Source organism: Schistocerca nitens, chromosome 5, assembly GCF_023898315.1.
Source record: "Schistocerca nitens isolate TAMUIC-IGC-003100 chromosome 5, iqSchNite1.1, whole genome shotgun sequence".
NCBI classification, from domain to species: Eukaryota; Metazoa; Arthropoda; class Insecta; order Orthoptera; family Acrididae; genus Schistocerca; species Schistocerca nitens.
In genome coordinates, this window is record NC_064618.1 from 356384170 (window position 1) to 356410030 (window position 25861).

Consider the following 25861-nt stretch of genomic DNA (forward strand, 5'->3'; position numbering starts at 1 on the left):
AAAACAACTTTCGCATCCCGCAACCACCCTCCCGACCTGGTACAGAAGCAAATAACCAGAGCCACTTCGTCATCCCCTCAAACCCAGAACCTCCCACAGAAGAACCCCAAAAGTGCCCCACTTGTGACAGGATACTATCCGGGACTGGATCAGACTCTGAATGTGGCTCTCCAGCAGGGGTACAACTTCCTCAAATCCTGCCCTGAAATGAGATCCATCCTTCATGAAATCCTCCCCACTCCACCAAGAGTGTCTTTCCGCTGTCCACCTAACCTTCGTAACCTCTTGGTTCATCCTTATGAAATCCCCAAACCACCTTTCCTACCCTCTGGCTCCTACCCTTGTAACTGCCCCCGGTGTAAAACCTGTCCCATGCACCCTCCCACCACCACCTACTCCAGTCCTGTAACCCGGAAGGTGAACACGATCGAAGGCAGAGCCAAGTGTGAAAGCACCCACGTGATTTACCAACTGACCTGCCTACACTGTGATGCATTCTATGTGGGAATGACCAGCAACAAACTGTCCATTCGCATGAATGGACACAGGCAGACAGTGTTTGTTGGTAATGAGGATCACTCCATGGCTAAACATGCCTTGGTGCACGGCCAGCACATCTTGGCACAGTGTTACACCGTCCGGGTTATCTGGATACTTCCCACTAACACCAACCTATCAGAACTCTGGAGATGGGAACTTGCCCTTCAATATATTCTCTCTTCCCATTACCCACCAGGCCTCAACCTCCGCTAATTTCAAGTTGCCGCTGCTCACGCCTCACCTGTCATTCAACAACATCTTTGCCTCTGTACTTCTGCCTCGACTGACATCTCTGCCCAAACTCTTTGCCTTTACATATGTCTACTTGTGTCTGTATATGTGCGGATGGATATGTGTGTGTGTGCGCGAGTGTATACCTGTCCCTTTCCCCCCCCCCCCCCCAAGGTAAGTCTTTCTGCTCCCGGAGTTGGAATGACTCCTTACCCTCTCCCTTAAAACCCACATCCTTTCGTCTTTCCCCCTCCTTCCCTCTTTCCTGATGAGGCAACCGTGGGTTACGAAAGCTTGAATTTTGTGTTTGTGTTTGTTTGTGTGTCTGTCAACATACCAATGCTTTCGTTTGGTAAGTTACATCATCTTTGTTTTTAGATGTATTTTTCCCACGTGGAATGTTTCGCTCTTGTACAAATATCCAACCGAACACGTTGCAGTCAGTAGTTCATGCTGCAGTTCGACGGCATCGTTTGTGTGTGGATGTTAATGGTGACCATTTCGAACACCTACAATGATATCTTTAAGTTGGACTTTAGGGTACACTTTCACCAAAAATGAGACAACTCCGTCAATTAGTTTGCAAGTTTTGCACTTTTTAACAGTGGATACATTTTTTTTGGCCCCTCTGTATTAGTCCCAAGCACAGATAATTAATAATGATTGCTCCATTGTACAGTATTGTTCACTGCTTACAAATGTTCTGTTGAATTGTATCCACTTCTAAAACAAGCTTCTTCATTTTTGTGAAAATTTTTGTATGATTTCTACAGTGTGTTTGGTGACAATTTTAGAAAATGTCTTTTACATTGACTGATGGGTATATAGCTGCTTTTGTGTATGTGTGTGTGTGTGTGTGTGTGTGTGTGTGTGTGTCGTGTTCAGAAGTAACACAATCACAACATTTCTCAATTCCAGAGATTTCTGTAAGTCATTTCACTAGCTGTTGTGTGTTATTTTTTCTCTAACTTAAATCATTTTAGTAAAACTCTATCATATTATGGCACCACTTTTTCCATTTGTTTCTGAAATTCAGATTTCACTATTTCATTCACAGAGAAAAAAATCCATCATTATGATTCCATCGTTGTTTCAGTCACTTTCCTCCTAAATTTTTATCCATAATTTCTATGTTCTGTGGACCTTGCACAGCACAAGTATGATAATGTGTGTGAACCATCATTGTAGTGTAGCTACAAACAAATGCATTTAATCTGTTTATAGAGCATTGTATAACCGTGAGATAAAAGGGAACTCACATTTACGTGAATTGGCATTGTTGTCATAATTTGAAGTGCTGGAAGAGGAGCATTATGGATATAGATTTGAGAAGAAACTGGGTGACAAAGTGATGGGACCATTGCGGGACATATTTTTCTTAATAATCCAGTCTGAGTTCCAGAACAGTATGTAAAAATGTGTATGATCATTCCAATACATTTGGTTGCTTGTCCAGACTAAAATATAGGGTTAACTGAAACCTTCAGTTGCACTTTGCCACCTCACAACCATCCTGTCACTGTTTATCTAGAGCTGGACTTACGGCCACGCAACAGATTAGTCTGTCACCTCAGTCTACATTCCAAAAATTGAGACGTGTGAAACAAGTATTGTCAGTGTTATATTCTCTTTCTGTTTCTATGTGTATGACATAACACGCCACATCATCATCATCATCATCATCATCATCATCATCATCGTACCTTGGGTCAAAACCGATGTCCAATACTGCTAAGTTCAATTGACCCTAAGTGCACATACAGTCTATAATCACACCCAAATAAATTGTTTAAATTTACTATTTACTTTATTTATATAATCAAATAATGAACTGTATCATATGTTGCTATTTACAGAATAATAGCTGTAAATTATGAGGCCAGAGCTTTTGGAGTAACTCGTCACTTGAGAGGTAAAGAAGCCAGAAAGAAATGCCCTGATATCGTTCTAGTTTCGGTTCCATCTGTAAGAGGAAAGGCAGATATTAGCAAGTAAGTATGCTGTGCTTAAATTAGTTTTCCTTTTCTCTGCCTAGAAAAGTGGATAATTCCATTTAAGTTAGAAGGAATGGCCAAAGTGCATTCTTTAAGTATTGTATGCAGTGGTCTTAAGTAAATTGGCTAACTTTACTCCATCCAGACAGTGAGGCATTGCTGGTGTTGCATTCAAGTTTATAGCAGAGGTCAATCACCACATTTCAGCTCAGCCATAGGATTGTTTTTGACCGTTCGCCTTTCTGTCTATTTATTTGCTGTTTGCATGTATTTTGCAGAGTGGAAAGAGGACACTAACCTTCTCTTATTTGGATTCGGTTTTCAGCGGGAAGAAACTTCAAAAGGATGTTGGTAATGCACAGCAAACTGAATGCTGTATGGTCTGTTAATTAACATTGAACATAGAAACATTGTCCAGGACTGAGTGGATCGTATTACAAGTGTGAGCCACCATGCCACAGAGACATCCACATCAAAGATCTTGGAACACCTTAAGAGGCAGCTTGTCTCCTAAATGCCCATTCTCTCTGTCAAATTTGGAAAGCCTTATCTGCTGCTGAGGAAACAGATGCAGGACCAGAGCCTATTATGTTTATACTTACATAAACTGATAAGCCAGAACATTATGACCACTGACCTACTATTGGTATAAAGCCGTCCGGGCGATAGCAGGGTCACTGGGCAAGGAATGACTGCTAGTCAGACCCATCGACAGTGCGTGTAGTATCAGTGAGCATGCTGTCCATGTGTAGAATGTCGAAGGTGCACAATCTATCTGAGTTTGACCGAGGGCAGATTGTGATGATGACCCGAAGGGTCAGAACGAACATTTTGGGAACAGCACAACTTGTCGGGTGTTCAAGGAGTGCTGTAGTAAGTGTCCTCAGCATGAGGCAAAACCAAAGTGAAACAATGTCCAGACATCATGGGATTGGGCAGCCACCCCTTGTTACATATGTTGGATGTCGTAGGCTGGGGAGACTGGTAAAACAGGACAAGGGGTGTGGCGGAGTGTTGCTTGGTCTGATGAATCTCAGTACCGTCTCCATTGTGCTGATGGGAGGCCCCAAATCCGTCATCTTCCAGGGGAACAGCTCCGTGATAAATGTAGCGCAGGATGGAGACAAGCTGGCAGCAGCTCCATTTTGCTCTGGAGAAACATTTATGTAGGCATCCATGCATCCAGTGGAGCTTGTGCAAGACACCAGGACAGCCAGGGAGTATTATACACTGGTTGCTGACCACGTACAGCTCTTCAGAACGATCATGTTTCCCTATGGCAGTGGCATTTTTCAACAACATAATGCACGATGTCACAAGGCAAGGAGTGTGATGGAGTGATTTGAGGAACACAGTGATAGGTTCCAGTTGATGAGCTGGTGCCCCAACTCACCAGATCTGAACCCGATCGAACACATCTGGGATATGATTGAATGTGGCAGAGCTCACCGACACCCTCCCTGGAATTTACGGGAATTAGGTGAGTTGAGTGTGCAGACGCGATTCCACCTCCCTCCAGTGATGCACCAATGCCCCATTGGTGCTTTGCCATGACCTGTCGCACCTGTTACCTGTGTCAAAGGTGGACGTACTGGCTATTAAGTTGGTGGTCATAATGTTCTGGCTGATCAGTGTAGAGAATGATAGTGGTCCTATCACACTTCTGTGCAGCATTTCTAATGATGCCCTTCTCTCTGATGAACACTCACCATCAAGGTCAACATACTCATACTGGGTTCTGTAACTTAAGAAGTCTTCGAGCAGCTCACTTATCTGTGAACCTGTTCCAATGTTGGAAATAAAGCCATACCTGTAATACTACAAGCACAACATCCTAATGAGATATTCCAAGCCAGTAATGCAATGAGCATGGCTATCCTCATGAAGATGTTGTGCCTGTAATATTTGGGTGTTGCATTATTTCTAACATTGAAGACAACTTAATATTATGGGTATGACATTATTTCTAACGTTGAAGACAACATAATATTATGGACATGGCGCTCAGGGTTTTAAATAATATATTTTTTGTAGCAAAAATATAAATTTTTAAATATAGAAAATTTAGGGCTCTCTGAAACATTGTAAATATTATATTTCAAATTTTGAACATTGTGGAATTATTGTGACAACAATAATTTCAAATAAAGATGTATCTTGAAATACATAAGATCTAGAGGATATAAGATGTTGTTTATATAGAAGAAAATGAGGGCTTTCAAACAAGGTATGTCAACACCAAAACAAACAATTACTAGCAGGGTTGGCTTTTTAATTGCACTTGGTACTCTTTTGATTTCAAATATTTCATTATAGTAAATTTTTCTACTTGAACTACTACTACTACTACTACTACCACAGTCTGATTAAAATTAATTGTTAGATGATGTCTATCATTTGTGGCTACAGTGTTGCCGCATCGATTGCCTCCCATTTAATGACGACATGAAGACATTACAGGTCACTTCCCAAGTATTGAAGTGGAGTGTTGTTACATGTAACGTGGCTGGTATCAGATGTGACGGAAACATGAGTTTCTCTGTCCACTGCTGGATTTAAATGACCAGTGTTTGAATTGGAGCAGATGATGTGTTTTGAGGCACAGAATTTACATTCATGTCCTAACATAACTACAACCTTGTGGAGTGCAATGTATCCGAGAAAGTGGTGGTCAACAACCTGCCGCAGAACTATTAACCACACTTGCTCTGCCCACAGCAGTTGAAGCTGGCCGCTACAAGCAAACTCAAAACAGAAAAATTTCAATTTCATCCCTAAAAGTGAACATTCTGGAAACATCCCCCAGGCTGTGGCTAAGCCATGTCTCCGCAATATCCTTTCTTTCAGGAGTGCCAGTTCTGCAAGGTTCGCAGGAGAGCTTCTGTAAAGTTTGGAAGGTAGGAGGCGAGATACTGGCAGAAGTAAAGCTATGAGGACCGGGCATGAGTCGTGTTTCGGTAGCTGAGATTGTAGAGCACTTGCCCGCGAAAGGCAAAGGTCCCGAGTTCGAGTCTCGGTCGGGCACACAGTTTTAATCTGCCAGGAAGTTTCATATCAGCGCACACTCCGCTGCAGAGTGAAAATCTCATTCTAATAATTTCTAACTTTACCTGAAACTATCCTTGCATGGATAGAAGAGCAGACTTGATACCAACTGATGAGCAATCATTATTGGCACTTGGTTACACGTTATAGGTGACACAGGCAGTTTTCAAATGAAAAAAAGAGTGATAGAAAGAAAAAATTAAAGCAATTATAAAATCAGTGTAATGATGAAAATGACATTCAAAGGATTAAATATAAAAAAAATACATTTAAACCAGTTAATCGAATAAAAATAATAATAATAATTCTAATGTTGTCATCATGATCCCTTTGTGAGTGATATGTAGGGGTTGCAGTATATTCCTGGAGTCATCATTAAGGCCTGTTCTTAAAACTTTTGTCAGTTGACTTCCTCAGGATAGTCTACATCTGTCCTCAAGAGACTGCCAATTCAGTTTCTTCAGTGTTACTCTAACACTCTCCTGCAGCTCAAACAAAACTGTAACCTTTCTTGCTGCCCTTCTCCATATATGTTTAGTATCCCCTGTTAGTTCTATTTAGTATGGGTTCTACACAGTTGAGCATTATTATAGAATGGTTTGCACAAGTAATTTGTAAGCAGTCTCCTTTGTATACTTATTGCACTTCCCCAATATTCTACCAATAAACCAAAGTCTACCACATTCTTTACCCACAACTGAGCCTATGCGATCATTCCATTCATATTCCTGCAAAGCGTTACACCCAGGTATTTGTATGAGTTGGCCAATTCCAGTTGTGACTCACTGGTATTGTAATCGGAGGATACTACTTTTTTTTTTTTTTTTAATTTTGTGAAGTACACAGTTTTACACTTCTGAAAATTTAAAGCAAGTTGCCAATCTTTTCACCACTTTGAAATCTTATCAAGAGCTAACTGAATATTTATACAGCTTTTTTCAGACTATACAACATTATAGAGAACTGCATTATCTGCAGGAAGTCTGAGGTTACTAATAATATTGACCGCAAGGTCATTAACAGAAAACATGAACAGCAAGGGTCCCAACACACTTCCGTGGGGTATACCTGAAGTTACTTCTACATCTGACAAGGACTCTCCATCCAAGATAACATGCTGTGCCCTCCCTACCAAAAAGTCCTCAAACCAGTCGCAAATTTCACTTCATGGTCCATATGATCAAACTTGGACAATAAGTGGAGGTGTGGTACTGAGTCAAATGCTTATGTGGAAATCAAGAAATACGGCATGTACCTGACTGCCTTGTCCAAAGCTTTTAGTATCTTGTGAGAGAAGTGCGAGTTGGGTTTCACATGATAGATGTTTCCGCAATCCTTGCTGGTTGGCGTAGAGGAGATCATTCTGTTCAAGATACCTCATCATGTTTGAGCTCAGAATATGTTCTAAGAGTCTACAACTAATTGATGTCAAAGATAGTGAATTGTAGTTTTGTGGATTACTTTTACTACCCTGTTGTAGATGGATGTTATCTGTGCTTTCTTTCAACTACTGGGCACAGTTTTTTGTTCTAGGGATCCACGCTAGATGATATAAGGGGTGTTCAAAAATAAACGAGCCGGAGACATAATTACAGAAAAAGTACCTCTGTGTTAGAAGTATTGACCCTGGCTGTTGAGACACTTGTCCCACTGTGACGAAAGGCGATGAATGGCTGTCTCATAAAATTCCCAGAGCTGCAATGTTAAACAGTTCCGCACGTACAGCTGGACGTTGTCATCCAAGGTGAATCATTTGCCCCTCAGAGCTTTTTAAGGGGACAAAAAATGGTGTAATCACAGTGAAAGAGGTCCGGACTGTATGGAGGGTGGTCGAAGACCTCCCATTTGAATTTCTGCAAGAGTGCCATGACTGTGTTGGCCATATGAGGCTTTGTATTGTCGTGGAGCAGAATGACCCCACAGGTGAGATTGCCTGGTCATTTTGATTTGATCGCTTAGCGGAGGATTTGGGTGTGATGTTTAGTCCTATTGTGATTAACATTGGAGCACCGACATACTGTGTAACAAAACACCTTGCTACTCTGTTGAGTCCTATAGAGGTCATTGTGAGCAACACTGAAACCCTGTTGGATCCACTGCTCGACTACGTCCAATGCTACGATTTTCCTCCTATAGAGCTCTGATGCTGGACAATTTCTGAGAAGTTTCCATTAGTGTAAAATAAATGGGAGTTCAAGGGAATACAGTGAATGGAAAAATTGAACTGGAAATTGTTAATAACTTGGCAGAGTTCTTTCATTGATTAGAGGAAATGCATTTAAACAACTCTGATATTCAAGTAAGTTTTGATGTGGTCTCTCTTTTCACTGGTGTTCCACAGTCTGAGTTGTTACAGTTGATTGAGATTAGATTTAGTGCCAAATTAACAAATCTATTTCAGTGTGTGTTTCACTTTCACTTATTTTTTATTCAATGACCAATACTATGAGCACACAGATCGAATTGCAATGAGAAGCCTATTGTCATCTTTTATTGCCAATTTCTTTAAGGAGGACTTTGAGAAACATGCCTTGGAGTCGGCGTCTTTGAAACCTGTGTGTTTTTTCAGATATCCAGAGGAGTTTTTGTTAATTGGCCTCATGGCAGTGAGAGTTTCAACGACTTTTTAGAACATCTGAATTCAATCTAACCTAATATTTGTTTTATGACAGAGGTGGAAATGGATGGTTGTAATCCCTTCCTTGATGTGTTGGTCAAGAGGAAGGTCGATGTTACATTGGTGGGATATGCCGTTTATAGGAAGCCTACTCTTACCTTGCTTTGTAGGGCTTGTCACCGTGGACTCTGAGAATTTGTTAGCTTAGTTAGCCTATCTCAAAAGTCACCTTTCTTCAGAATAGTTATAGTGAAAGACAGATTAGATGTTGTTGTTGTTGTTGTTGTGGTATTCAGTCCTGAGACTGGTTTGATGCAGCTCTCCATGCTACTCTATCGTGTGCAAGATTCTTCATCTCCCAGTACCTACTGCAACCTACATCCTTCTGAATCTGCTTAGTGTATTCATCTCTTGGTCTCCTTCTACGATTTTTACCCTCCACGCTGCCCTCCAATGCTAAATTTGTGATCCCTTTATGCCTCAAAACATGTCCTACCAACCGATCCCTTCTTCTAGTCAAGTTGTGCCACAAACTTCTCTTCTCCCCAATCCTATTCAATACCTCCTCATTAGTTACGTGATCTACCCACCTTATCTTCAGCATTCTTCTGTACCACCACATTTCGAAAGCTTCTATTCTCTTCTTGTCCAAACTGGTTATCGTCCATGTTTCACTTCCATACATGGCTACATTCCATACAAATACTTTCAGAAACGACTTCCTGACACTTAAATCTATACTCGATGTTAACAAATTTCTCTTCTTCAGAAACGATTTCCTTGCCATTGCCAGTCTACATTTTATATCCTCTCTACTTCGACCATCATCAGTTATTTTACTCCCTAAATAGCAAAACTCCTTTACTACTTTAAGTGCCTCATTTCCTAATCTAATCCCCTCAGCATCACCCGATTTAATTTGACTACATTCCATTATCCTCGTTTTGCTTTTGTTGATGTTCATCTTATATCCTCCTTTCAAGACACTGTCCATTCCGTTCAACTGCTCTTCCAAGTCCTTTGCTGTCTCTGACAGAATTACAATGTCATCGGCGAACCTCAAAGTTTTTACTTCTTCTCCATGAATTTTAATACCTACTCCGAATTTTTCTTTTGTTTCCTTTACTGCTTGCTCAATATACAGATTGAATAACATCGGGGATAGGCTACAACCCTGTCTTACTCCCTTCCCAACAACTGCTTCCCTTTCATGTCCCTTGACTCTTATAACTGCCATCTGGTTTCTGTACAAATTGTAAATAGCCTTTCGCAGGCTGTATTTTACCCCTGCCACGTTTAGAACTTGAAAGAGAGTATTCCAGTTTACATTGTCAAAAGCTTTCTCTAAGTCTACAAATGCTAGAAACATAGGTTTGCCTTTCCTTAATCTTTCTTCTAAGATAAGTCGTAGGGTCAGTATTGCCTCACGTGTTCCAGTATTTCTACGGAATCCAAACTGATCTTCCCCGAGGTCGGCTTCTACTAGTTTTTCCATTCGCCTGTACTGTAAAGAATTCGTGTTAGTATTTTGCAGCTGTGGCTTATTAACCTGATAGTTCGGTAATTTTCACATCTGTCAACACCTGCTTTCTTTGGGATTGGAATTATTATATTCTTCTTGAAGTCTGAGGGTATTTCGCCTGTTTCATACATCTTGCTCACCAGATGGTAGAGTTTTGTCAGGACTGGCTCTCCCAAGGCCGTCAGTAGTTCCAATGGAATGTTGTCTACTCCGGGGGCCTTGTTTCGACTCAGGTCTTTCAGTGCTCTGTCAAACTCTTCACACAGTATCGTATCTCCCATTTCATCTTCATCTACATCCTCTTCCATTTCCATAATATTGTCCTCAAGTACATCACCCTTGTATAGACCCTCTATATACTCCTTCCACCTTTCTGCTTTCCCTTCTTTGCTTAGAACTGGGTTTCCATCTGAGCTCTTGATGTTCATACAAGTGGTTCTCTTATCTCCAAAGGTCTCTTTAATTTTCCTGTAGGCAGTATCTATCTTACCCCTAGTGAGATAAGCGTCTACATCCTTACATTTGTCCTCTAGCTATCCCTGCTTAGCCATTTTGCACTTCCTGTCAATCTCATTTTTGAGACGTTTGTATTCCTTTTTGCCTGCTTCATTTACAGCATTTTTATATTTTCTCCTTTCGTCAATTAAATTCAATATTTCTTCTGTTACCCAAGGATTTCTACTAGCCCTCGTCTTTTTACCTACTTGATCCTCTGCTGCCTTCACTACTTCATCCCTCAAAGCTACCCATTCTTCTTCTACTGTATTTCTTTCCCCCATTCCTGTCAATTGTTCCCTTATGCTCTCCCTGAAACTCTGTACAACCTCTGGTTCTTTCAGTTTAGCCAGGTCCCATCTCCTCAAGTTCCCACCTTTTTGCAGTTTCTTCAGTTTTAATCTACAGGCGATAACCAATAGATTGTGGTCGGAGTCCACATCTGCCCCTGGAAATGTCTTACAATTTAAAACCTGGTTCCTAAATCTCTGTCTTACCATTATATAATCTATCTGATACCTTTTAGTATCTCCAGGGTTCTTCCATGTATACAACCTTCTTTCATGATTCTTAAACCAAGTGTTAGCTATGATTAAGTTGTGCTCTGTGCAGAATTCTACCAGGCGGCTTCCTGTTTCATTTCTTAGCCCCAATCCATATTCACCTACTAAGTTTCCTTCTCTCCCTTTTCCTGCTACCGAATTCCAGCCACCCATGGCTATTAAATTTTCGTCTCCCTTCACTATCTGAATAATTTCTTTTATTTCATCATACATTTCTTCAATTTCTTCGTCATCTGCAGAGCTAGTTAGCATATAAACTTGTACTACTGTAGTAGGTGTGGGCTTCGTATCTATCTTGGCCACAATAATGCGTTCACTATGCTGTTTGTAGTAGCTTACCCGCATTCCTATTTTCCTATTCATTATTAAACCTACTCCTGCATTACCCCTATTTGATTTTGTGTTTATAACCCTGTAGTCACCTGACCAGAAGTCTTGTTCCTCCTGCCACTGAACTTCACTAATTCCCACTATATCTAACTTTAACCTATCCATTTCTCTTTTTAAATTTTCTAACCTACCTGCCCGATTAAGGAATCTGACATTCCCCGCTCTGATCTGTATAACGCCAGTTTTCTTTCTCCTGATAACGACGTCCTCTTGAGTAGTCCCCGCCCGGAGATCCGAATGGGGGACTATTTTACCTCCGGAATATTTTACCCAAGAGGACGCCATCATCATTCAATCATACAGTAAAGCTGCATGCCCTCGGGAAAAATTACGGCCATAGTTTCCCCTTGCTTTCAGCCGTTCGCAGTACCAGCACAGCAAGGCCGTTTTGGTTAATGTTACAAGGCCAGATCAGTCAATCATCCAGACTGTTGTCCTTGCAACTATTGAAAAGGCTGCTGCCCCTCTTCAGGAACCACACGTTTGTCTGGCCTCTCAACAGATACCCCTCCATTATGGTTGCACCTACGGTACGACTATCTGTATCGCTGAGGCACACAAGCTTCCCCACGAACCGCAAGGTCCATGGTTCATGCGAGATTAGATGTGTGTTGCGTAATCGGCCGACTGTGCACTGCAGGAGTAATGATAATTCCAAGCTGGCCCAAAATCTATGGCCTTTTTGCCTTATACAGGGTGCATTTTGAACTGGATTGGTCATATCTTGTGGAAATATGATGTGAAGTGTGTTTTCCGACCATCATTTAAGATCAGGCACATTTTAGGTTACATAAATAATGATCTAGGTTTGTGAATGGTGAGGATGTACCATATTCCATGCAGTTGTATTGTGTCACATATTGATCGGACTATCAGGACTGTGGAGGGCTGGTGTACTGAGAATAAATGGAACACAAGTTTACAACAGCTGAGCAAATCTGCCATTGTAGAACATTGTCTTGACATTGGTCATCATATGGAATATAACAACATGGAGATTCTGGCATGCATTTCCAGCTGTTGGGATAATATTATTATGGAAGCTATTGGAAGCAAATTAGCAAGTAGTGATGTTGTCTGATTTGAGGCACTGAATGTATCATTGTGATGGAAGTTACTCTAAAACAGAGTAAACAGCAATCAAACAAAACAAATCCCATGACCAACTGTAAATGGGGAAGTGAATTAAAGAGGAAACGTCGAATCACAGGCAGACACAACAAAGAAACTACTCTACATTTAACCTTTCACTTAAAGGCCTTCTTCTAAAATAGGACACGCATACACTGACACACACATTCCTGCAAGCACAACTCGCACACACATGAACACTGTCTCTGGCTGCAGAGGCCAGACTGCATACAGCAATTGTGCGTGATGAGAGAAGCATTCTGTGGGTGGTGATGGTTAGGAAGGAGGCGGGTTGGGAAGGGGGAGAGATAGCAGGGTAGAAATGGAAGGAGTGTAGTGCTGCTTGTGGGAGCATGCAGGGACGAAGTGGGGACAGGGTAGAGCTTCTAGGTGTAGTTGGAAGGTGCAGGGGGGGGGGGGAGAAGTGGATAAAGGTTAGTGGGTATATTGGTGGAATAGAAGGCTGTGTAATGCTGGAGTGGGAGCAGGGAAAGGTGGGTGAAGTACAGGGACTAGGTAGGGTTGAGGCCAAGGGGGGTTACTGGAACGCAGGATATATTGCAGGGAGACTTCCACCTGCGTAGTTCAGAAAAGAAGTTGGTGTTGGTAGGAATGATCTAGATGGCGCAGGCTGTGAAGCAGTCATTGAAGTGAATCACATTGTATTGGGCAGTATGTACAGCAATTGACTGATCCAGCCATCTCTTGGCCGCAGTTTGTCAGTGGCTGTTCATGTGAACAGACACCTTGTTGGCTTCCATGTGCTCATAGGAAGCAGCACTGTTGATGCAGCTTAGTTTGTAGATCATGTTTCCGCCTTCACATGTAGCCATGTCCTTTGATGGAATAGGTGATGCCTATGGCTTGACTGGGGTAGGGCTGGTGGGGGGATGTATGGGACAGTTCTAGCACTTGGGTCTGTTTCAGGGATTGAGCCATGAGGCAAGGGGTTGGGAGCAGGGGTAGACAAGGACATTGCATAGGTTTGGTGGGTGGGCATCCATCCTTCACATCCCTCCAAAAGCCTCACTCCTATAGAAGTATTAGACCTTTCCATAGGCCTTACCTTTTGCCCCACTCCCAAATTAGTCACGCTGGATTTGTTAAAGACCTTCTCACCATTTCCCAATCCCTACGGTGGAGGCACTTTTTTGCCATCTGCCCTGCCGAACAGACTCAATCCATACCAATGTTTAGCCTTGCCTGACTCATTTAGTTCCTCCATCCAACCGTGATTGACACCCACTGCTCCCAAATCAACCTGTTAACATCTCATAATTTCTTAACCTCAAACCCTGCCTTACCATCATTTCCAAAATCCCTCAACATGGAAACTAATCTTATAACCACAGAAAGAACCACAATCCACCAGCTAAAAACTGATCCTGACATTATAATCCTGCCTACAAATAAAGGCTTCACTGCTGGGATTACAGGGATTATCTGACAGAAGGACACCACCAGCTGTCAGATTTGTCTACCTACAAACCCTGCCACAATGACATCATTCCTGAAACCCAACAGGATCTCCAGTCTATCCTCAAATCCTTAGTCCCATCCCAGAATCTCTCCCCAGAGTCTCTCTCCCCCCTCACCTCTACCACCACGACACTCCTACCTTATACATGCTATCTAGAGTCCATAAATCCAACCAACCAACCAGCCAGGGTTACTGAGACCCCAGTGAGACAATCTCTGCTCTTGTGGATCAACACCTTCAGTCTATTACCCATAACCAACCCTTCTGTATAAAAGACACCTGCCGTTTCCTTCAGTGACTCTCAACATTTCTTGTTACTTTACAGCATGACACCCTGCTTGTCACTGTTGATGCCACCTCCCTCAACACTAACATCCCTAATTTCCATGGCTTTGCTGCTGTTGAACAATTACCTACATAATGCCCAACTGACTCCAAACCTACCACCTCCTTACTGGGCACCATGACCAGCTATATCCCCACAGTTACTTCACCTTTGAAGGCACCCCCATGAAAAAATCTATGCCAATCTACTCACGGGTTATCTAGAGCAATCCTTCCTAATCACCCATAATCCCAAATTTCTCACCTGGCTCAGATTCATTGATGACATCCTTGTTATAGGGACTGTGGGTGAGGACACACTATCCACATTTCCCCCAGAACTTCAACACCCTCTCCCCCATTTGCTTCAGCTAGTCCTCCTCAGCCCAATAAGCCACCTTCCTTGATGTTGACCTCCACTTGAAAGATGGCTACCTTAGTAGCTCTGTCCTTATCAAACTTACAAACCACCAGCAATACCTTCTCTTTGATAGCTCCCACCCATTCCATACCAAGAAGTCCCTTCCATAGAGCCTAGCCACTCCTGGCTGTCACATATGTAGTGACGAGCAGTCCCTCTCCAAATATACCAAGATCTTATATACTGAGGCCTTCACAGACCAAAATTATACTGCCAACAGTGCAGAAACAGATACACTCCTGGAAATGGAAAAAAGAACACATTGACACCGGTGTGTCAGACCCACCATACTTGCTCCGGACACTGCGAGAGGGCTGTACAAGCAATGATCACACGCACGGCACAGCGGACACACTAGGAACCGCGGTGTTGGCCGTCGAATGGCGCTAGCTGCGCAGCATTTGTGCACCGCCGCCGTCAGTGTCAGCCAGTTTGCCGTGGCATACGGAGCTCCATCGCAGTCTTTAACACTGGTAGCATGCCGCGACAGCGTGGATGTGAACCGTATGTGCAGTTGACGGACTTTGAGCGAGGGCGTATAGTGGGCATGCGGGAGGCCGGGTGGACGTACCGCCGAATTGCTCAACACGTGGGGCGTGAGGTCTCCACAGTACATCGATGTTGTCGCCAGTGGTCGGCGGAAGGTGCACGTGCCCGTCGACCTGGGACCGGACCGCAGCGATGCACGGATGCACGCCAAGACCGTAGGATCCTACGCAGTGCCGTAGGGGACCGCACCGCCACTTCCCAGCAAATTAGGGACACTGTTGCTCCTGGGGTATCGGCGAGGACCATTCGCAACCGTCTCCATGAAGCTGGGCTACGGTCCCGCACACCGTTAGGCCGTCTTCCGCTCACGCCCCAACATCGTGCAGCCCGCCTCCAGTGGTGTCGCGACAGGCGTGAATGGAGGGACGAATGGAGACGTGTCGTCTTCAGCGATGAGAGTCGCTTCTGCCTTGGTGCCAATGATGGTCGTATGCGTGTTTGGCGCCGTGCAGGTGAGCGCCACAATCAGGACTGCATACGACCGAGGCACACAGGGCCAACACCCGGCATCATGGTGTGGGGAGCGATCTCCTACACTGGCCGTACACCACTGGTGATCGTCGAGGGGACACTGAATAGTGCACGGTACATCCAAACCGTCATCGAACCCATCGTTCTACCATTCCTAGACCGGCAAGGGAACTTGCTGTTCCAACAGGACAATGCACGTCCGCATGTATCCCGTGCCACCCAACGTGCTCTAGAAGGTGTAAGTCAACTACCCTGGCCAGCAAGATCTCCGGATCTGTCCCCCATTGAGCATGTTTGGGACTGGATGAAGCGTCGTCTCACGCGGTCTGCACGTCCAGCATGAACGCTGGTCCAACTGAGGCGCCAGGTGGAAATGGCATGGCAAGCCGTTCCACAGGACTACATCCAGCATCTCTACGATCGTCTCCATGGGAGAATAGCAGCCTGCATTGCTGCGAAAGGTGGATATACACTGTACTAGTGCCGACATTGTGCATGCTCTGTTGCCTGTGTCTATGTGCCTGTGGTTCTGTCAGTGTGATCATGTGATGTATCTGACCCCAGGAATGTGTCAATAAAGTTTCCCCTTCCTGGGACAATGAATTCACGGTGTTCTTATTTCAATTTCCAGGAGTGTATATTGTGCCATGTTTCCAGTCACCTCTCACATTCCCACTGTCTGGCCACAAATGAGCACTCCCCTCGTGACTAAGTACCACTCTGGTGTGGAGCAAATGCATCACATTCTCTGTTAGCTTCCTCTCTTCGTGCCCTGAAATGAGGAATTTCCTGTTCACTATCCATCCCACCTCTCCCACATTGCAGACCACCATACGTACGCAATATTGGTCTCCACCCCTGCTCCTAACCCCTTGCTTCATTACTTACATCCCTACAGTGGATCTAGATGCAAGACTTGTCCCATACATAATCCCACCAATTTTCCTTATAATAATGTAACATGGAGCAGAATGAGGCAATAGTGCACAGTTAGTTAGTAAACAATAATTTTTAATTAGGAAAGGAATAAATCCAAACACGTTTATCACTGGTCATGAGAAATGATATAGCTAATATCGGGCACAAAAGCACGGCTCATTGACAAACACAAGCAGTTGCGGGAGATTTTCATCACTGATGCTTGATCAAAACGACTGAGAACATAGATCTTCCGTTCTTTGCTTTTTCACAGTACCTGCCATTTCTCAGTACTTCTCTGTTAAAGTTACGGTCACAAGGGGTAAACGAGACTAGGTATGTTGCGCTCTTGCTTGTACCACATAAACAGGGAAGAGGAGCCGCCGCCGTTCATTTAGGACACATGCCTCCTCAACTTGTGCCATAGGGTGGTGGGGTTTCGGGTTCCGCTGGATAGGTCAGGAGTCCACTACACGCAACAAGCGGCTACACGGGTAGCAGGGGTTGTGTGGCGTGGGCTGGGCGGTTTTTTAGGTTAGATGGCCTTGGGCAAGTACAGAAAGGGCAACAGCCTCAACGGGTGCGGGGCAAAGTCAGGACATGCGGGGACCAAGCAGCAATCAGTATTGTAATTGTCAACTGTCGAAGCTGCGTTGGTAAAGTACCGGAACTTCAAGTGCTGATAGAAAGCACCGAAGCTGAAATCGTTATAGGTACAGAAAGCTGGCTGAAGCCAGAGATAAATTCTGCCGAAATTTTTACAAAGGTACAGATGGTGTTTAGAAAGGATAGATTGCATGCAACCGGTGGTGGGGTGTTCGTCGCTGTTATTAGTAGTTTATCCTGTAGTGAAGTAGAAGTGGATAGTTCCTGTGAATTATTATGGGTGGAGGTTACACTCAACAACCGAGCTAGGTTCATAATTGGCTCCTTTTACCGACCTCCCGACTCAGCAGCATTAGTGGCAGAACAACTGAGAGAAAATTTGGAATACATTTCACATAAATTTTCTCAGCATGTTATAGTCTTAGGTGGAGATTTCAATTAACCAGATATAGACTGGGACACTCAGATGTTTAGGATGGGTGGTAGGGACAGAGCATCGAGTGACATTATACTGAGTGCACTATCCGAAAATTACCTCGAGCAATTAAACAGAGAACCGACTCGTGGAGATAACATCTTGGACCTACTGATAACAAACAGACCCGAACTTTTCGACTCTGTATGTGCAGAACAGGGAATCAGTGATCATAAGGCCGTTTCAGCATCCCTGAATATGGAAGTTAATAGGAATACAAAAAAAGGGAGGAAGGTTTATCTGTTTAGCAAGAGTAATAGAAGGCAGATTTCAGACTACCTAACAGATCAAAACGAAAATTTCTGTTCCGACACTGACAATGTTGAGTGTTTATGGAAAAAGTTCAAGGCAATCGTAAAATGCGTTTTAGACAGGTACGTGCCGAGTAAAACTGTGAGGGACGGGAAAAACCCACCGTGGTACAACAACAAAGTTAGGAAACTACTGCGAAAGCAAAGAGAGCTTCACTCCAAGTTTAAACGCAGCCAAAACCTCTCAGATAAACAGAAGCTAAACGATGTCAAAGTTAGCGTAAGGAGGGCTATGCGTGAAGCGTACAGTGAATTCGAAAGTAAAATTCTATGTACCGACTTGACAGAAAATCCTAGGAAGTTCTGGTCTTATGTTAAATCAGTAAGTGGCTCGAAACAGCATATCCAGACACTCCGGGATGATGATGGCATTGAAACAGAGGATGACATGCGTAAAGCTGAAATACTAAACACCTTTTTCCAAAGCTGTTTCACAGAGGAAGACTGCACTGCAGTTCCTTCTCTAAATCCTCGCACAGACTAAAAAATGGCTGACATCGAAATAAGTGTCCAAGGAATAGAAAAGCAACTGGAATCACTCAACAGAGGAAAGTCCACTGGACCTGACGGGATACCAATTCGACTCTACACAGAGTACGCGAAAGAACTTGCCCCCCTTCTAACAGCCGTGTACCGCAAGTCTCTAGAGGAACGGAGGGTTCCAAATGATTGGAAAAGAGCGCAGGTAGTCCCAGTCTTCAAGAAGGGTCGTCGAGCAGATGCGCAAAACTGTAGACCTATATCTCTGACGTCGATCTGTTGTAGAATTTTAGAACATGTTTTTTGCTCGAGTATCATGTTGTTTTTGGAAACCCAGAATCTACTCTGTAGGAATCAACATGGATTCCGTAAACAGAAATCGTGTGAGACCCAACTCGCTTTATTTGTTCACGAGACCCAGAAAATATTAGATACCGGCTCCCAGGTAGATGCTATTTTTCTTGACTTCCGGAAGGCGTTCGATACAGTTCCGCACTGTCACCTGATAAACAAAGTAAGAGCCTACGGAATATCAGACCAGCTGTGTGGCTGGATTGAAGAGTTTTTAGCAAACAGAACACAGCATGTTGTTATCAATGGAGAGACGTCTACAGATGTTAAAGTAACCTCTGGCGTGCCACAGGGGAGTGTTATGGGACCATTGCTTTTCACAATATATATAAATGACCTAGTAGATAGTGTCGGAAGTTCCATGCGGCTTTTCGCAGATGATGCTGTAGTATACAGAGAAGTTGCAGCATTAGAAAATTGTAGCGAAATGCAGGAAGATCTGCAGCGGATAGGCACTTGGTGCAGGGAGTGGCAACTGTCCCTTAACATAGACAAATGTAATGTATTGTGAATACATAGAAAGAAGGATCCTTAATTGTATGATTATATGATAGCGGAACAAACACTGGTAGCAGTTACTTCTGTAAAATATCTGGGAGTATGCGTGCGGAACGATTTGAAGTGGAATGATCATATAAAATTAATTGTTGGTAAGGCGGGTACCAGGTTGAGATTCATTGGGAGAGTGCTTAGAAAATGTAGTCCATCAACAAAGGAGGTGGCTTACAAAACACTCGTTCGACCTATACTTGAGTATTGCTCATCAGTGTGGGATCCGTACCAGATTGGGTTGACGGAGGAGATAGAGAAGATCCAAAGAAGAGCGGCGCGTTTCGTCACAGGGTTATTTGGTAACCGTGATAGCGTTACGGAGATGTTTAATACACTCACGTGGCAGACTCTGCAAGAGAGGCGCTCTGCATCGCGGTGTAGCTTGCTCACCAGGTTTCGAGAGGGTGCGTTTCTGGATGAGGTATCGAATATATTGCTTCCCCCTACTTATACCTCCCGAGGAGATCACGAATGTAAAATTAGGGAGATTAGAGCGCGCACGGAGGCTTTCAGACAGTCGTTCTTCCCGCGAACCATACGCGACTGGAACAGGAAAGGGAGGTAATGACAGTGGCACGTAAAGTGCCCTCCGCCACACACCGTTGGGTGGCTTGCGGAGTATAAATGTAGATGTAGATGCCTAATAACAGATGTCGCTGTCGCACACGTACGCACATGTGCAGCACTTCCGCACGTCTGCACACTGTGCAGCGTTTGGCCTGCCCTGTTTTAACCCAACATATGGTACCTTCTCCACTATCAGTCTGGATCCCCAGCATCTACTGTAAATTTATTCAAAGATTTATGATGATTTACAAGACAGTGATCATTTTCCAATCATTCTTCCTATGCCTTATAGATAGGAACAGGAAAATTTCTAAGAAAGGATAATGCGAAATTATAGCCTCTTAGTGAAATTATGAAAAATCAGCAATTTTTCAGAGATAGTGCAAGAGCTTTATTTTGGCTATATAAAAATATTGTAATTCTGGGGATGGCAGTTTACTAATATTTGTCAATGGTAATTATTGAATATTAAAATTGTATTCTGTCTTATGATTTCCTCAAGCTGATGTTCGTGTATAACCTTAAAATAATAGATCATTTCCCCTATACAAACTTTGATGTGACAACGAAAATAGCACCAAATTTTGAGGACAAAAAACACCAATTTTAGCCAAATTTAGCATAAAATAAACATCCAATTTGATGAAAAGTATCAAATTTGGTAAAAAAGAACACCTAATTTGGCAAAAAAACACCAAATTTGGCGAAACAGTAACGCCAAATTTGCCAAGAAATACTGCCATATTGGGCAAAAAATAACTTTTTGGTAAAAATACCACTGAATTGGACCAAAAAACCCCACTAAATTTGCAAAAACTAACGCAGACATTGCCCATAAAATAAAACTTTTTTTCCTTACCCTACTTATTGATAACAATCAGTAGTCATTCAACACTGGAACTTAAAGAACGCCAGTTGATATACCTTCCTCAATCCTGAACTCCATGCCCAAGGAGTAGTGAAGTTATCCACCAACACACCACTACTTTGATATTACAGGCAGCAGAAGCAGCATTCCCTCTCTCTTCAGTGGCCCATCACTGGAAACCCGTGCTACAGTAGGAGCATGAAATTGCTAAGCAGTTAAAAATCACAAACATGCACTCCAGCAACATAAAAAACATCCACCTAGCGATACACTTATGACCTAAAGGCTGCAGACCTGACCTGGTATGTAATTAGAAAAAGACCAGAAGGAATGTTTATAAAGTTTTGTAATTACTGTTTGACCCCATACTATCTCCTCTCAAGTATGGGACAAACTACACTACACATGACAACAGTCATCCCCTAATATCCTTAGCATTTATCAAGATCACACCATTCAGTCTGACATCACCATTGTTGCTGTATGACTAGCAATGCAATTTACCTGTCTATTGATTCCCAATCCTCGGGAGCTTGCAGTGACCCATATGTCAACTGGAAATTTGTTGGTATCTAGGTGCAATGTCATGACACACCTCCAGACTAAGACCACATATCCAACCAGATGCTACAGCTTTTATCCAAATAATACAAATGTCATATCCTTGTTATTTTTTATCACATCAGGCATAAGGGTGACATTCTTCCCAAGGGAAGTGAAGCTGCAGTTATCTCAAATTTCAAACCAGAAATTCACCTTACTTGTCTTACATATTGTAATCGTCCTACTATCGTGAGTACAACTCCAAATATAATTTTTATTTGTGTATTGCTTTAACTTAAAAAATGAAGCATCTCACAAATTATGTGACTGCAGCAGCAAAATGATACAAAGTTATAAAATTCTACATATCTCGTCGGTTCAGCATTGACAGCAGGTTTCAGTATCTGCGTGTTGCAGCTTGCAAAATTCTTGATTTTAATTGGTGGGAAAACACCAGTATTCCAATTAAAAAATGACATTCAAACTTTCTTACCACAATTTTATCATAATGAACTTTTGTAATTTTTAACAAACTCATATGCAAGTAAACAAACTTGGAGTAAAACAACCACTCATGATGGGTACTATGTATAATATATTAACAGTGTAAAGATATAAATTGATTATTGAAACCTTTACAGCAAGTAACTTATAATCGAAAATTATCGGTTTACAAATGGTCAGATGTAGCATTAAGTCTTTCAGAATACACAAATATAAGTGCAATTTTGGTAAGAGTCCATTTTTCCATAGAAAACAATTACATAATTATTTTAATTACTAACATTTTTATGCAATCTCATAAAGAAGGCTTAAGAAATTAGTTTCATAACTTTATCATATGTGCATTTCAGCTGATTGTATGTGATCCTATCATTTTTCTAGAATGTTCTTCATAGTAACTTTACGTAAAAATAGTTGTCATGAAATCTGAATAATTACACTCTCATACAGTTCTGAATCATATGTGACAAAATATGAATGGAAGTAACACGTTGTTATAATTACTTGTGATATATCAGTTGCTACACTGATAGTATGGATTGTGTTCAATACTAGTTGCTGCTCTTTCTGTTAAGTTACAATATGTTTTTGCAAGTGGTTTGAATGGATGATGAACATATAATTTATCTGTACTGTCGAGCCTAAGGGACTTCTGTCCAAATTTCAGTGTGGATTTGGGGAGGACAGCTCTGCAATTGACTACCTAACTTACTTGGAATCCATTATCAGAGCAGCCTTCACTCCCACTGCTGTTTTTTCATCCTGTGATAAGCCTATTTAATATTTTTTTGTGTGGAATCTAAAATTTAAAAACCTCTCTCACACCGGCCTGATTTAGCTTCACTGATCAGGATAGTAAAAACATGCGTATGTTAAGGGAATTTTCATTCACAAAGCAGGCTTATCACATTCACACAGTTCAGTACTGTTCTATCCTGATTAAATTGAGCTTAACTTAAATTCCAAAAGGCAGTGAAGCAATTTCGAAGTCTCGGTGCGACGAAAATTGTCAGTCGATCGTCTGAAAACATTTGTAATAATTATTAACTTTCGGTGATCACATGGGGAAGACCGGAGATCTGCTGGTAAGACTGTGTTAGCCTATTTATTTGAAGTAACTGGATATCTTGAGCATACAAAACGGCAGGTTCGTCCAGTGTAAATCAGATGTTCCCCACTGATCCCGTGCAACACAGCGTAGTAAGCAGACACTGTCAATAATAATCAGTTAAATAATACGCGAACACACTTACTTTAGTTTAGTTCATGTATTAAATTCCTTCTCATACAGAATCTCATCAAGATGGCGACTAGCTCAACAATACATACATATACATCCTCCTTCTTTCACGACTAATCGGCAAGTATTCCCTCCATTCTTTTCATAAGAGAAAACATAGATAGCAGAGAAGCTATTCCATGGAGTAAATGGATGCTCCAAGGAATAAGTGGGCTTGAAACTACTTTGCATTGATAATCGGTAAGATAAGAAGAGATATTTAGAGATATGTACTGAGTTGTATAATTTATAAAATTTCTGAAAATATCGCGGAGAGACCGCTGCAAGAGACATTACACCTATAACACCAAGTGATAACATCATGTTGTTACTACTGTAATCAGTGGGGCTTTAAAGGTGCTCTCCTCGTTTTTATCCATATTATCTAATTTGTCCTTGTCCTTCTGTGTTGAAGTGCACCTCCCCTATCCACAGAAAAACTGAATCCCACAAGACCCTGTTCCAAGTGTAACCTTTTTCCTAATAGCAATTAATGAATTTACAGAGGCATACCTTCCTTGTATGTTGTAGACTCCTGCATCTATTACAGTTTCTTATACTTTAAGTGTCACAGAATAGTCAGTCTTGTGCCTTCACCCATGGCTTCCAGTCCAATACTTCCAAAGATATGTAATGCACTTCTGTCATCACTGAATCTTTATTTGTGTTATGAATTACCTGAGGTTTTAGAAGTGTACCATTTCTTATGAATCATTTTTAATGCTAATCTACGTGACTATCTCATTTATGTGCCAGCTGAAGCTCAAGTGCATGACCTATTGTTTGGTATCTACATTGATGGGTCAATCCATACCAAATGGTCCAAGAAAAAAATAATGGGTTACTTGACCATCTCAAAAAATTTTTGTATTAGCTGGGTGAATTCCCCAATGTTTATTAGTCACAAAAATATTTTTAAAAAAATTTATTGTTTATTATTTTGAAATGGCGGCCAAATTTGTTCCAGGCCGCATGTGTTTTCTCATATTTGCAAGCATCTACATTTTTTACAATTATTCAGTAGTGGATTGTCCTAAGCCTTTCAGATAAAATGCATTCAGTTCAATGCACTCTGGGCTACAAATTAACATCATTATCAATCACTTAACTGAATGTATTCTTTAATATATTTTTAATAGTTCAAAGTTATCAGCCACAAATTAAAACAACTCAATTTTTGAACAGTAGTTTTCCAAATAAAGATCAATTTCTCAGCTTTAATATTTTTTCTGCTATTACACTGTATAGTATAGTTACTTTTTATAGAGTATCAATGGTGAGCAGCTTAAACTTAAAAAAATACACTATTTTAAATTTTTTTTAAATTTTTTCCATTTTGTAGCCTGCAATATCTTTGTTGGGGGACCAAATAAAAATCTAAAAAATTTCACAGTTAATAGACCTTTATGATATCAAACTTCATTATAAATTTCAACTTTGAGATTCAATTGGAAGTTATGGAAAAAAGGTTGAAAACATGAGTCAAAAATATGTTTTTTAACATCTGTGATATCTAGGCTTATAGAATAAAATATATAATTTAATCATATCTATGATTACTTACTTTTTTTATTGAAAATAAGCCTACTAATTACATTATATTGTTCTTTTGTTATTTGTTTTTTGTACATTGCTCATTGAACGTTTGAGAATTTTGTTCACTCAGTTTGGGTGTTAGATTATAAATTCCCCCAGTCACAGTTGTAAATTCCATGGGAGACAGCATCCTTAGTACATTTTTAAGTGGCATCCAAACTTGATCATTCTCAAGTTTTTTAAAAGATGTCCTTGATCCTGGAGGGTTATAAAATACAACATGTACATCTCGGTTTTGACAGTCAATATTATCAACTTCGCCTATCCACCACTGTTCATCGTAAGTTTGGATGCCACTTAAAAATGTACTAAGGAAGCTGTCTCCCATGGTATTTACAACTGTGAGGGGCGAACTTATAATCTAACACCCACACTAAGTGAACAAATTTCTCAAATGTTCAATGAACGATGTACTAAAAACAAATCACAAAAGAACAATATAATGTAATTAGTAACCTTATTTTCAATAATAAAAATTAATGCTTAGGCGCCGAAGCCCGTAAAAATACTGTTGTGCGCGGCCTGCTCGAAAGTCTAGCGCCCGTAATTTTATGGGCGCGTGTTCTCATTCTTCCCCTTCCTTCTTTTGTGTGTTCTTACGGCTCCCACTTGTGTGGGAGGCGCTGCATGGACTGTAGTTCGAGTATTGGTCACTAGATGGTGCAGGCATGCTGTGGAAGTGTGTCCTTCCCCTTTTATTTGTCGGGTTTTGTGAGTGGCGATTTTTTCCCGCGCAGTCTCAGTAGCATCGACATGGCGAAGCGTGGCTTGACGGACGAAGAAATTGCATGCGAGTTATATCGTGATTTAGAAAAAAGTGATGTTGATTTGTCAGAGCACAATATTGTAGATGACTCTGATGATAATGATGTTGACTATGTTCATGTAAAGAATTCTGACAACATAACATGTATAATTTTTGTTCAGATTTTCACTGAAAAAACTTTCAGTACGTAATTATGATTTTATTTGTAAATACTACTCTTCGATAGATTCAGAAGAGGGGAGCAGGTGTCCAAGCACTTCAGAAGCAAGTAA

At 41.7% G+C, this 25861-nt stretch overlaps 1 protein-coding gene across 1 annotated transcript in view; it reads left to right on the top strand.

Annotated features, from left to right (window-relative positions):
* LOC126260178 (DNA polymerase eta) overlaps nucleotides 1-25861 on the top strand; it is a 210439-nt gene that overhangs the window by 15411 nt on the left and 169167 nt on the right. The window contains exon 2 of the mRNA XM_049957441.1: nucleotides 2628-2762. Within this exon, the coding sequence (XP_049813398.1) occupies nucleotides 2628-2762 (135 nt within the window). The remainder of the gene's footprint in view (nucleotides 1-2627; nucleotides 2763-25861) is intronic.